The sequence below is a fragment of the Plodia interpunctella genome, chromosome 6 (genome assembly GCF_027563975.2).
Source record: "Plodia interpunctella isolate USDA-ARS_2022_Savannah chromosome 6, ilPloInte3.2, whole genome shotgun sequence".
Taxonomy (NCBI): domain Eukaryota; kingdom Metazoa; phylum Arthropoda; class Insecta; order Lepidoptera; family Pyralidae; genus Plodia; species Plodia interpunctella.
This window is the reverse complement of record NC_071299.1, coordinates 268,711-283,128: the sequence shown is the minus strand read 5'-3', so window position 1 is coordinate 283,128 and position 14,418 is coordinate 268,711. Positions and strand designations below refer to the sequence as shown.

The 14,418-nt window shown below is 33.7% G+C and overlaps 1 protein-coding gene across 2 annotated transcripts in view; it reads left to right on the top strand.

Moving 5' to 3' along the window:
* The window catches only part of LOC128670825 (lachesin-like), a 77,249-nt gene that overhangs the window by 56,490 nt on the left and 6,341 nt on the right, over window positions 1-14,418 (top strand). Inside the window, exons 6-10 of one of the 2 annotated variants that reach the window (XM_053746820.2) lie at window positions 1,193-1,321; window positions 6,877-7,051; window positions 8,752-8,861; window positions 9,294-9,356; window positions 12,457-12,600. In XM_053746820.2, coding sequence (XP_053602795.1) covers window positions 1,193-1,321; window positions 6,877-7,051; window positions 8,752-8,861; window positions 9,294-9,356; window positions 12,457-12,600 — 621 coding nt within the window. The remainder of the gene's footprint in view (window positions 1-1,192; window positions 1,322-6,876; window positions 7,052-8,751; window positions 8,862-9,293; window positions 9,357-12,456; window positions 12,601-14,418) is intronic. The other variant, XM_053746821.2, reaches the window with a different exon arrangement.

Below are 14,418 nucleotides of genomic sequence, written 5' to 3'. Positions count from 1 at the left end.
ACAAAATAACGTAATACAGAGAAATATATATACAAAATATCTTCTTCGGATTTCGATGATTTTCAATGATTTCAAAATTTATGTTATATCTGTAGTACATACATATCTTGAGAATCGGATAGCACCCACGAGCAGACGTTGTTTTCGCATGTTATCGTATTTGTAAAACGCGAGAACTATTGGACTTCATTATTCATAAACCAAATGGAGATTTTTTTTCAAGCAAAGGTGATGTAACATCTACTTTGCTATAAGCAAAGCATCTTGGTATGAGTAAGATTGGAAGTAATGTAACTTAAATATCTACTTGCATTTTATTTACTTGTAATTTACTTTTTCTGATTTCATATTTTTTTGTCCGATATCTAAATATATGTTATTTTTAATTTCAACAAAAAAATTATAAAATCAGATACACTGTTCATACTAACTAGTAACTGCAGGATTACTACCTTATTTTGTATAACTTCGCAGCCGAAATTAAACGATGCGTTATTTCCAACCTATGATTATTTTGTGTGTAAACACAGAACTCATTACCCACTTGATGCGGCATACGCCACCCGAATTTTTAATTTTTATTACTTTTTAAGCTAGATTATTTAACCGTCGCCCTCACGTAAACATCCCTTTGAGCCCGCGACGCCTCCAGCCTTTTAATGAACTTTGTACCCATTTATCATAGCTGGGCTGAATGAAAAAAAAACTTTTTTGCAATTCCAAGTTTGAATATAATTTTTGCAGTCATGGTCACGTTTTGGACAAAAAACGGAACCATCTGAAATAAACTTTATTATCTTCTAATAAAGTTGTTAATTAAAGGGTTGGTCCTTTCTTTCCAGTGAATTCGTGTGGCGACATTTTTGTAAATTAAATTAGTTATGTTCCGAAAAATAGCGACTGAAATAAATAAAAGCTTATGGCATCTGAAGTAGAATTATCGAAACTCCACCCAATGTCGTGAAATAAACGTGTCTAAATATACAGGTTTAATTTACATTGAACGAAAAATACAAATATAATTTTTGTACTTAAAATTTTCTTTGCAAAATTATTAACAAAAACACATGATACAAAAGGCAAACTTAATGGCTTAACTTAAATAAAATAATAATGACGTATATTATGTATGCACATAGTGAACAAAACAAGAAAAAAGTAAAAGAATTAATATGTTATTTCTCTCTCCTAGTGACGGTGTATGAGGGAGATACCCTGAGTCTGCAACGAATTAGTCGGACAGAGATGGGGGCATATCTGTGCATCGCTACTAATGCAGTTCCTCCATCGGTGTCCAAAAGGATCATCGTTGATGTTGAGTGTAAGTACTTTATTTAACTACTGAGAAATCAAACTGGCATGTGGCCCACCTGTTGGGAAGTGGTCACCGCAGCCTATGGACGCCTGCAATACCAGGTGAGTCACACGCGCATTGCTGGCTATTATTGTGGTTTAAATGATGTGAGGATGGTTCAGCATGCTACTGATTTGTACTCGTGCTATGAATTTATGTTAGCTTTAAAATACTTATTTCCTCAATTCAATTCGATTCAATTCAAATCGTTGATTGCCATTCATATTGTACATCAGTTATCTTAGCTAGCTAACACTATTTACATAATAGGTACAATACGAACCCTGTCGGGTATTTAACAACAACAAACAAGAAACAAATATGGAACGGCAGGCGGATTTATAATATAATTTAAATTACATAAATGATAAGCTAATATAATAAATATATATTGAAGATATACAGAGAAAGTCTAACTGCGTTTCATTTCATGTAATTGTTGCGACGCTAAAACTAACTTTGAATTAACTATATAAAAAATATCACTTGTGTTTATTTGTTTCATGACAAAACGAATCATTGGATTGAGGTCATTTTTAGTGTGGTCATAGTTATAAATAAATAAATAATATTAGGACAAATCACACAGATTGAGCTGGCCCCAAAGTAAGTTCGAGACTTGTGTTATGGGATACTAACTCAACGATACTATATTTTATAACAAGTACATATATATATAAACATTCAAGACCCGAGTCAATCAAAAAAAGATCATTTTCCATCATGACCCGACTGGGGATTGAACCCGGGACCTCTCGGTTCAGTGGCAAGAACTTTACCAATGCGCCACCGAGGTCATCAGTTATAGAGCTGGAGAGTGATATATAGCGGACTCCTCTGCAAATATCATTATAATAAAAAGAATAGTGCTTCCCAGATATTAATTTCACTATGATATCAAGTTTTCTCGGCTTCCAATGCAATTCCTGTCCAATCACCGTTCGCTGTTGATTCATTTGTTTTCCCACCGCTCGGCTGCAGCGCAAAAAATATTATCTTTCAATTACCGGCGCCATCTTGTCGTGTATTTAGTCAGCTGTTATGGACTTGGAATAAAGAGAAAATGGCGGATTTGTCCTTTCATTCCGAGACTATTTACTGTTGTTATTTTACGGTCAAACCTCGTTTTGTTGTCGTTAATTAACCATTTCAATAGATAGGCTGAGTTTAAGTTAAATTCTCAATACTTTTTCAACGAAAATAATGTATTTTTAATAGTAGTTATTACGTAGAAAATAATTTATTTTTAACACTAGTCAAACTATTGTTCGTATTTTTGAGAAATACGTAGTACGTAGTAGAGTATTTTTGTTGATTTATGGTAAAAGTTCATATGAAGGTTAAGTTAATGCCTGGAGTTTGACTTTTATCTCCAATAGTTCATTACTTAAAAGGTTTTACAAAAATGCTATAATGTTGTTATGTTTATCCTTCATTTAATAATATAAAGTAAATATTCTTGTATTACTTCAATGGACAATATTTTTAATTTCGAAAAATTTACAAGCATATTAAAAGTAAAACTTTTAATTACTAATACAAATATAAAATCATTTAAGTAACAGGATTTAGAAGGAACGCTTTCCGAACGTAATCCCGACATTAGTTACATTACATACTAAACCAATATTGATATAAACAGACAAACAAAGCGACGGGCGATACCGGATACCCGCTAATTCTCGACGGTCCATGCTAATCCTATTGTATCCCATACTTAAATCCAACAACAATATATACCCCGCATTGTCTATGCTGAATGAGGGATACAAAGGGAAACTCAATTTATCAATTTCATACTCACTACAGTCCTAATGTGGTAAAGTTTAAGAGGTTTTGTTTGTTCAAATATATTATACGACGACTATAATATATCTGTAAAATTAATAGATTTTAAAAAAATATTATTTGCGAATGAATCATCCTTTTTAGCCAGTAGGTATATATTATAGTAATTGTATAATATTATTACTCCAACAATTTACATATAAATGCAAATCAATATAATAGCTTAAATTTTAATAGCACTTAAATACTTTATTAACTATAAAACGTTATTATTTTTGCAAACTTTCTTTAGCCCTTTTCTCGTATTCCCTCGTCACAATATAATCTAACAATAACCGGTTTTAATTCTTTTTATGGCATTAAGAAAGTTTTATAGCAATCTAGATTTTTATACTTGTAAATTTAAAAATATTTCAGCCAATCTAAACGACTATACGCTCTTCCGACGAAACTTGAACCTACGACCGTAAAACCGCGAAAGCAGTTACCTTCTCAATGCAAATAACGTCGTGAAAAGGCGTCCCTTAACCGCCCTATTTCACAGAAACAAAAACAGGGGCGCGCAACTGCGTGTAACTCTCACCCTCATAATGAAGTCCTCCATAAGGACATAAAAGAAACCTGGAACTTTATAAATATTTTAAAACGTCGTAGAATATTAAAACGTATCACGCCAAGGTAATAATATTTCCCGTGAAAATGGCGGCCATGAAGTGAAAAATGAGAATTACCATCGTCATGGCTGAGCGACAGGGCAGCGCGACGCGCCGCGATGCTATAATATCAAACAATGTATTATTTTACGGGGGCATGATTCTGAAGTTATAGAAAAATAATAAAAAAATACAATCGAAGACAAATAATCTTTGTCGATCTTTTTCGATTATATTTGTGAACTTTCAAATCGTACCTAAGTTTCAATATTTGCATGCGATTGCGTGGCGCTTCGTTGTCAGTGTCCGGTCACGATCATCGCATCGCGTCGCAGATCATTCGTCGCTCAGCAAGGACACCGATAGTCTCCGTGTGCGTTTTATTATCGCACTGCGAGGACGGACGATCTATCATTATTGAAACTTAAATTGCTTTCGCTAGGACGAGATGGATAGACGTGCCAGGGGCTCTGGCAGTTTATGTCTACACGAGGTCATCTGTAATGGTCACTGACAAAGCTGGTATTTTTAATTTAAAAGAAATAATAAAAAATATTTTAATTTAATATTAAAATAACATCGGTACAAAGAAATCGTGGTTGCCATGAGCAAAAATTCTTCTTCTTTTTGATGGGGTTAATTTGTAACATTGGTGTCAATTTTTATCCGAATCGCCTAAAGGCACCTGACATGAGTTTTACTTTCATGATTTCGCTGTTATTTGCCACTAAGTAGGAACACCTAGACTAGAATACCATTTACATTGCATCCAATATTACATCCACGAGTATTATATTTCCGACTTGAAGTGTAAAGTGGTTCTGGGTTCGATTCCAAACGCGGACAAATATTTGTACATGTAACATCATCATGTAAGGTCAAATTTAAAATGTCAAAATTTGAATGAATAAATAAAATAAAAGTTGTATTTCCAATACAAATATATATATATATATATATATATATATATATATATATATAAAGCTAAATGCATGCATAAAATAATTACATATGTTATGAGGATACTTGCCTACTGGTAATATGCCTTTTTACAAAGTACTTCTTTTATATAATTTCTAAATTTTTTAAATCAATCCATTTAGGCAATTTGTTATAAAAACGGATACAGTTCCCAACAAAACACGTTCTAACTTTGGCCAACCGATGCCCGGGGACAGACAATTTATCTTTATTACGTAAGGCTCTATCAGTGTAATCACCAACTTTTTTAAATAAGTTTAAATTTTTCCGGACATGCATAATGTTGTCAAATATGTATTGAGAGGGTAAAGTTAAAATATATAAAATATCTTTAAAAAATCTCTAAGGGAATCCCTTCTCCTCAAACCACATATAGCACGGATTGCTCTTTTTTGTAAAATGAATGAAATAGTGTTAATGCTAGCACTCCCCCGAAGTAGTATCCCATAGGATATTAAGCTATGAAAATGACTAAAGTAAACTAATCTAGCAGTCGCCACGTCCGTCAGTTGTCTGATTCTCCAAACTGCGAATGCCGCGGAACTAAGCTTTTTAGATAGGCCATTAATATGAGCGTCCCATTGCAATTTGGAATCAAGGGTAATTCCTAAGAATTTGGTGTTTAGTACAAAATCTAAGCTTTTTCCATTCAGAGTCACGTCGACGTGAGCCTGCCTAACATTGGAAAGTGTAAATTTAATGCATTGGGTTTTATTTGCATTCAGCAGTAAGTTATTAGCAGAAAACAAATTCGAAATGGTAGACAAAATACGATTTACATCATCAATATCTTCGCTATGGCGGTCTACTTTAAAGATTAATGACGTATCATCAGCAAACAGCACGATATCAGCCCCCTTTTCTACCATATATGGCAGATCATTGACGTAAACTAAGAAGAGAAAGGGTCCTAGAATTGAGCCTTGTGGTACGCCAATTTTTACATTACAACCATTTGATTTAACGTTATTAATATGAACAGTACCTATCTTTTAAGTAAAAAGCTATTAACTCAATTGATTTAGAATCAAAACCGTACTGACTAAGCTTTCGCAAAAGTGTTTCATGATCTACACAATCAAATGCTTTAGAAAGATCACAAAATACTCCGATAGCATCCTGTGAGTTCTCCCACGCGTTGTAAATATGACTGACAAGAGCCACTTCCGCGTCAGTTGTACTTTTACCGGCAGTGAAGCCATATTGATGGCCGTGGTAAAGAATAAGTTTTAAAATGATGTAGCATTTGATTGAGCATTGTCTTTTCAAATACCTTGGCTTAATACGGGTAATATGGAAACTGGTCTATAATTGCCAGGCTCAGATTTCTCACCTTTTTTGAATAATGGAATTAATTTACTATATTTCATTAAATCTAGAAAAGTACCTTGGTCAACACATCAACACATTACATATAAAAGCTAAGTCTACAGCTATGACATTGATTATATTTTGAATCAAACTAACAGACATACCCCAATGATCTTCAGAATTTTTAAGATTTAGCTATTTAAAAGTTTCAATGATGTCACTAGGTTCTGTGAAAACTTAAATTTAGATCTACATGCAATGACATTAGTTTTAAGTAGAGAGAATTTATATTAGAAGTGAGTTCTTAGATGTATGTTAGTAAAAATAATTTTCAAATAAATCAGCTATTTCTTTTTTCGAAGTCGTTTTTTTATTATTATAATTAATTTCTGGAATGCTTTCCGTAACTACTGTTTTACCAATTTCTTTATTAATAACATTCCAGGTCTCTTTCATTTTGTTAGAAGCTTTATTAATTTTATTTTTAACATAATTAAATTTGGCTTGCCCACATATTTTTTAGAAAATTTTTGAATAAATCCTTACATATTCTACGAAATTGGTATCGAACCTTTATTGTTTTTGGGCATATAAATCAAAAAGTTTTTGTCTGCTTTTATATAATTTAACCCATTCTTTAAACTTTAATGATGCTAGGTGTGCTTGTTTGTCTACGGTTCTTGGTATGTTGTGCTCGTTTCCTTACTTACATTATTATGTTTCTTTTGTAAACGGTACATTAAAAGTTCATCTGTCAATTTCCCCATTTAACTATTAATTTTCTAACAGTTTCGCCAATGATCTGGGTGCCTAACCAGCTGGTGGGCGCGCCAGCCGGCACCGATGTCACCGTGGACTGCCACACTGAAGCTCATCCGAGAGCCATCTCCTACTGGGTGTACGACAACGTCATGGTGCTGCCGACCAAGAAGTACGCTATCAACACTGAGGAGAACTCTTATAGGTAAGATTTCGTTTTCTTCTTCACGTATTAGGCGTCAAGACATAGGCTACAGTGACTATTATCCCTCGGGTGGCCAATTTTCATAAGACGCATGGATTGGATTGAATTATGGTTAAATAATAGTTAATTTCATTACTGGAACGATGGTTATGTTATTTTTTCTGGTGGTAACAGGTGGACAGAAGGATAGGTGAAATGGTATCACATGTACTAAATTATAATAATAAAATTATATAATAAAATTAATTAACAAAACAGTAAATGATTTAATGAAAATAAAAATAAGTAAAGGAAAAGTGAGACAACTTGTTTTTCAATTAAGTGCATTGCAACTTGAACATATGATCACGTCATGTGCAAGCACACCTAGCATCAATATTTAAAACCTTTTTAAATTCACTGAATCATTTTAAATATATATAAATGTGTATCTGTGTCCAGACAGTCAGACAAAAGCCCTGTTTCGCGAAACCGTATGGTCCGACCCCCTTCCATCAATTACGAGTGGACTAATGATTAATCGCGTGAAATCAACAGGCAGCCACTTCATGGTAGATTTGGTCTGACAGGTCGCTGGGGGATAATTAACTGTGCGTTTTGTTCGAGTGATCGCTGTATGGATTAGTGTACTCGGGCGGATGAATATAGACTAATAATATCAAGTAAGCTTCCATCCAGAGACTACATATGTATCTACAGTTATTTGTACAATGAGGCATCGACAATTTTGGGATAAAAAGTACAACTGCGTCATTCCAAGTTATATTATACTCGTACACCAAATTTAGTCAAAATCTATCCAGTAGATTTATAAACCTACTTAATTTGACCGATTGATGGTTTAGACTTACGCATTTCGAATACTTTTTTGTTGTTTTTCTTTGGAGAAATTGCATTGTAACAACTTTTTGGCCCTTAGTTGCATGGAGCCAATACAATGTCACACACATAATTTTTATTCCAATACTCTTGTTTGTTTGTGTAAACAAAAAATACAAACCACCCTTTCATATCGTCGATTAAAAATCAATACGAAACTGAAATAGATTTGATATTGAATAAAAGTGATAGCCTTCAATATTCGGCCCTGATACAATATAAGCAGATGGATTCCTATTAATAATTCACATATACTCTGTATGGAGGTTATAAATAAGGTCTATCTTTTGACCTTTGTTACGTTGGATTAGAAGCCCTTTTCAAGACGCAACTTAATGGTTGGTATTGTCAATATTTAATCATGATATTTTCTTTTCTTGTGTTAGTGGCCAGTGTTATCTCATTTGAGATAGAGATAATCCTGAAAATATCATAGTAACAAAAAATACGTAATGATTTTTTCATATATGAGTACTTTAAAAGAAAAACTTACTCATAGATTTCCAGAAAGGTTTTTTTTTGCTTTTCTTTGAATACATGTGACACACATTGAAAATATAAAAAGTTTATAATTGTATATACAAAACAATTGTTGGACCCTCTCTATTTAAGCTAAAACCATATGGCAGACTTAAAGCTTACAAATACTCGTATAAAAATTACCACCAGTAATTACAACAAAGCTGCAAGTACATTGAGCACATAAATGATGTCAATCATTGTAAGTTAAATAAAGAATTCTGAATTATAATTGACTATTGTAGTAAGTATGAATCAAAGGAACACTAAAAGTATGTAACAAATTGTATTTTATTATTTAGAGCCCATATGAAGCTGACGGTACGGAACCTGCAGACTGGTGATTTCGGGAACTATCGCTGCATCTCCAAGAACTCGCTGGGCGAGACTGAAGGCTCCATCAGACTTTATGGTAAGTTTACACACGGCATTGGATCAGACCTGCAGAATTCTATAAATAATACTACGACCTCCCAACGAATTTGAGCTCATTTGATTTAGCTTCACAAGAAGCGAAGCTAGATTTAAAAAAGTAATGTTAAGAAAAAAATAATTAACTCAAATATTAAGAATGTACATGTAATACTGTACGCTATCATTTCATATTAATTATTTATATAATGGAAATGTATTTAATGTAATATAATGGAAAGTTTAAAATAAGTTCAATTTACTCATTTTCTAATAAAAATATGATCCTTTTAATTTAAACTGCGTAGGTTCATTACGCCATCAATAAATGTTCCCATTGTGCTGGCCGATATCTATTCAGCAAGTTTGTCAATTAAAAATAAATATTAAATCAATCTCTAATTTTGATTTAATTTTGTTTTTCTTTGTATAGAAATTCCAATGCCGTCAACGTCACCAAAAGCGACTGAAATGAAAAGCAACGCCAACAAAGAGAGTAAGTATCATTTACTTAAACATTTCAATAAGAGAATTTTAGTGAGAGAGCCTACGTGAGTCAATCGAGCGGATATTAGTCTCATCGGACACCCTAGGTCCAGCTGAAAAGACAAGATTCCCAGGGCTCTACGGAACCGAGTTAATGACTTGCGAGAGTTGGTACAGATCCGCGAGAAATTTATCAACTTTACGTCACTATGACGCAATAGAAAGTATATACGAGTCAGTCATAGTTTCTAGTGCTATAATATTATTGTCGTCGTGGTTGTATCGTTGTCGTGGAAGGATTTAGACTGTATAAAGTCCCACTGGACAGAGGCCGTTACGAGGATGCACTTTGCATGTCACGTATAATTTCAATTGGGCGTGGGTTCGAATTTCCGCTCGAACCCTCATTATTTTAAAAATAATGGTAGGAATAAAAAAAGTAAATATACAAGATGAATATTTTGAATATTTATTTCTTGCTACGTACTTACTAGTAACTTGTATGTGTATTCGGACATAAGGAATAGATAGAATATAGCTTGGAAATAGAGACAAAAGCAGTATATAATTTAAAAAAAAACTATTTTATTTTGTTCTTATTAAAATACACGCGTAAATACGTTCCATAGATTTGCATAAATAAATTGAAATCCTCAATATTGCTGAGTGAAGACGTAGGTTCGTTCATTTCACAGCCCAAAGTCAAACAATCGCGGCTCGAGTTATTCAAATAGAATAATTTCGAGTTAAAAGTTGCAACAAGTACGTCAAGTAGACATTGTCATTTGAATCATTGGCGCAATCTTTTTTGGTCAAGTTGAGATTAAAATGGCGACTGATTTTGTATTTTCAATAGCTTTAAGCTTTTAATTAATAATATCAATTTGTTTTCAAGTGTAATACCCGTTATATATAGCCGTAACAGAAAAATATAACTATTTTTAGTTATAACAATATAAATAAAAATAGTATTGTTTTCTCTATACGATTCGTATGCTATACGAAATATTTTTAATATATGTATATAATATATTAAAAATATTTCGATACCATGGAAATATATTTTTAATAAAAATAAAAATTGAAACTGCGTTTATTGTATGTACGTAATGCGTACATAAATTTCAATATCATTCCACTTATTTATATAAACTTATTATTTAATATATTTGCTTCGTTATATAACTGGCAAGGAGCAGTGAAATTTTACATTTATTTACTTTATTATTTGCAGCGATTGTACAAGAAAAATGCACATAAAAGAATTCGATTAAAACCCGAAAGAGCATTAGTGGAATCGCAACAATGCACGTAGGAGAACGAACGACGTTACCCGTTCGTTTCAGCAGTCGTTAGCAGAGCCGAGTATAGCTCGTGTTCGTTGAGTCGCCGAGTGCTCAGTCGCCGAGCAACGGAGCATTCTCCACATTGTTCTTTATTCAAAGCTATTCTCAAGAAAATGTTACGGAAACTAAATGGACGGAACGCAAGCGTAAATTGATTGTTGAAATATATGACCTATTTGAAACTTCATGATTGTTTAATTAAATTGATCAACAAATACTGTCAAAATACTCTTACAAACGGTTATAATTGTATCGCATAGCAATCGACATTATAAAGTTCTCTTCTATGCGAGACCTTCAACGCTTAATTTTTTTTTTAAATATATTAGGACAAATCACACAGATAGATCTATCCCCAAAGTAAGTTCGAGACTTGTGTTATGGGATACTAACTCAACGATACTATATTTTATAACAAATACATATATAGATAAACATCCAAGACCCGGGCCAATCAGAAAAAGATCATTTTCCATCTTGACCTGACCGGGGATCGAACCCGGGACCTCTCGGTTCAGAGGCAAGAACTTTACCACTGCGCCACTGAGGTCGTCAATTTAATCTCTTTACCTAGTCTTTCGCGTTTTGTGCTATTATATTATAAATTATAAATAATAAGTAATATTTTGTCGAGGTAGAATATATTTTAATTTTTAACAATAATTTCATTCTAGTAGTGGCGTTGGACCAGTCAACGTTGTCGTTAACTTTAACCTGAGCAAAAAAAAACACAAAGTTCACCATTATGTCCAACTTGGTGGAACACTGGTTAAAGTCAATGTCAAACTCATCCTAAGTAATTTTATATTAAATATTAAAAAATACACCCACAAAGTTACATGCTTGTAAAATTATTAAGTGTTAATCAAATCAACTCATAGTCATATCAGTCATTAGTTACATCACCGCACATCAAAGACCCTTCGCGCTCGGAATGGAGGTAACGGGTTGGAGTCATAAAATTAGTCGTTGAGGAAATCCTCACCATAGTACTTGGTCTGGCTCTAATCAACAATTCGTTAGTTGCACCAATTTATTCATTATTAGTGTCATTCAATTAAGTAATTATTAGTGTTTTATTAGTAAATCAAATTCACGTCATGGTCATAATTTAATCAATTTTCGAAGCTACATATAGTGGAATGGATGATAAATTGCAATAATTTTATTTGCCGTAGGTACTAGTAAATCATATTCCCGATTCTCAAATCACAAACATACATTTATTGTAGAGGTTAGCATTAGTGATAGAGATTAGTGATAGTCAATCATTACATTGTAGCAACCAGGATTTTCAACGTTAACATCTGATTGTCCAAAATTAAAGTCAATAAAGCCTTATTTTCATTACGACATATCAAAATAATTACGTTCTTAAAAAAACATTTCTGAACGTCACTGTAGTTTTATTATTACATTCTATATACACTAAATGCACTAGTACATCGTACAATAGTCATTGTACTAGTATAGTCATGAAAATTAGGCTAATCGACTTTCATTGTGCACAACCAGTGGGTCGGTTTATTTATTTGGAGTGGAAATTCTGTTTGTTCTATTGTACTTATTGTACAATTTATTACGAAATTAAAATTATTATTTTTTTATTATTACACTATTTTCATACTCCTTGGTTAGTATCTGTTCATCTTTTTATTGCCTATTCATTACTGATGTCAGCTCCAATTAATGTCTACACGTATCAATGTCATCGTAATAAAAGCTAAACTTCATTATCATCCATTAAAATGAGGCGTGTTGCAGGCCGGCGAGCGAACGTGAGCCGCGCAGTCCAACGCGCCGAGCCGACCGAGCGGCCGAGCGTGGTGCGCGCGCAGCTCGACCGAGCGCCGGAGCGCGACGCCGCGCATCACGTGTACCGCGCCCCCCACCCGCACCACGTCTCAGGTACCATCGCTTTGCATCCCATTGTTTGCCCCACGACATGATTCACCTGTTTATTTTTATCATATAGTTGCGATGTGTTATGTTGGACAGTCTGTCTATAATGAGTAGAAAACGGATTTTTAACGAACCACATTTTAAGTCAATATTGCCATGCCAGCCAAGTGTACACAGCGCCCTCTAATAGATTTATAGAGAGACTGTAATTACCACTTTCACATTTCCAAATCTTGTCGGTTCAAATCTTTGCCAAATTCAAATTTCTTAACAGTGAACAATAATATGGTAAAAATACCCAACGGTAAATAGCAGACGACTTACGAGTATATACAATACACGCCATTACACTGAACCTTCACACCAAGCCTTCATAACAGTTGTAAGCTGGAGGAATATAAACCCAGCCTTCACACACTATGAACTGACTACGTGTTTCCCCTTATTATGATGCACTCTACACGATTAATTTTTTATAATGAAAATCACAAAAAGACAGCCTGCCAAAGGCCGGGCGAAGTGATATCACGTTGTTTAAGCGGATTCGAGTCTCTACACCCCTACTCATACTGCGGTGCCCGTGGCAGGGTAGTAGCATAGCAATACAAAAAGGCTACTTGTCAATTTTATAACATGTAACATAATATCAAATTAAATTTTTCATTAATAACATTAATCTCTTGGTTTCAATGTAAGCGATAAATTACATTTTTATGGAAACTATTGGAAATTATAACTTTCAAGCAAATAAAACTATCATTTAAAATACTTGTCATGTTTTATTTTGATTTAAATTATCACGGAAACTGAAGCGACGTGGGAAATTTCAACTCTGTAGGACAACTGGAAGTAGGAGATATCTAACTTGCAAGATTTGATTACTGACAGACAACGGGACAGGTGAATTGCTTGTAAAAACATTATACACACATTAACTTAACACTAGAAAACATGAGAATATGGCATTAGCTTCAAAACAAAGTCTTCCCAGTCCATTAAGATAAAAAGCTTCAGACGGCGTATCCAGTCGCATGTATTTTTTACACCGACCCGGTTTAATAATGCAGTATTGTGTTACAAAGTATACAAAGCGGGTAAGCACCGGAGGCTTCGCTTTGTGAGCTTTACAAACGTATTGAGCTTTTTATTAGTATGTAATTAGGTTGACACAGGCTGACGGGTTGGCGAAATTGTTTAATGTAATCACGTTTTGTGTTTTTTTTTTTAATGTGACGGTATATTGAAACATATGTTTTAAGCCTTAGGTGACTTGAATAAAATTGTACACCAGTGCTAATTTAGAAGAACTATAATCTTTCATATTGTTACTGTCTTTCTCTCATCATTTCCCAGTTCTATCCCCACCTTTAGAGCGTCAGAGCGCAGTATCCACTAGTTTTCATACTAACTGTAGCAGTTGTACACCCGACCGCCTCTGCCTGAACGTCCACCCTTCTGCATCAAGGCTGTGTATCCCTTAGTCGCTTCACACCTACGATATCCAGGGGCAAGATATGGAATAGCCCTATTTTAGGTCACACACCATATAAAGTAGTTACCGGATATTCTCACTACAAAAACTAAACTACAGTCGGCGTAAAAGTTTGTGACCCTTCCGCGTGTAATGTGCGACTCCTACCTCCCTTGAAATATTCCGTATTTTAGGTAGGTACTTATTAACATTTAATAAATTATCGAAATTTATTTTATAACATCCTTGTTTGAGAAAGATTTTTGAAACGAAACCTTTTAGATGATTACACCGTTTAATAAATTGTTTTCTAAAATGTCTGTTTTTAATAAATAACGTCGTTGTTGTTGACA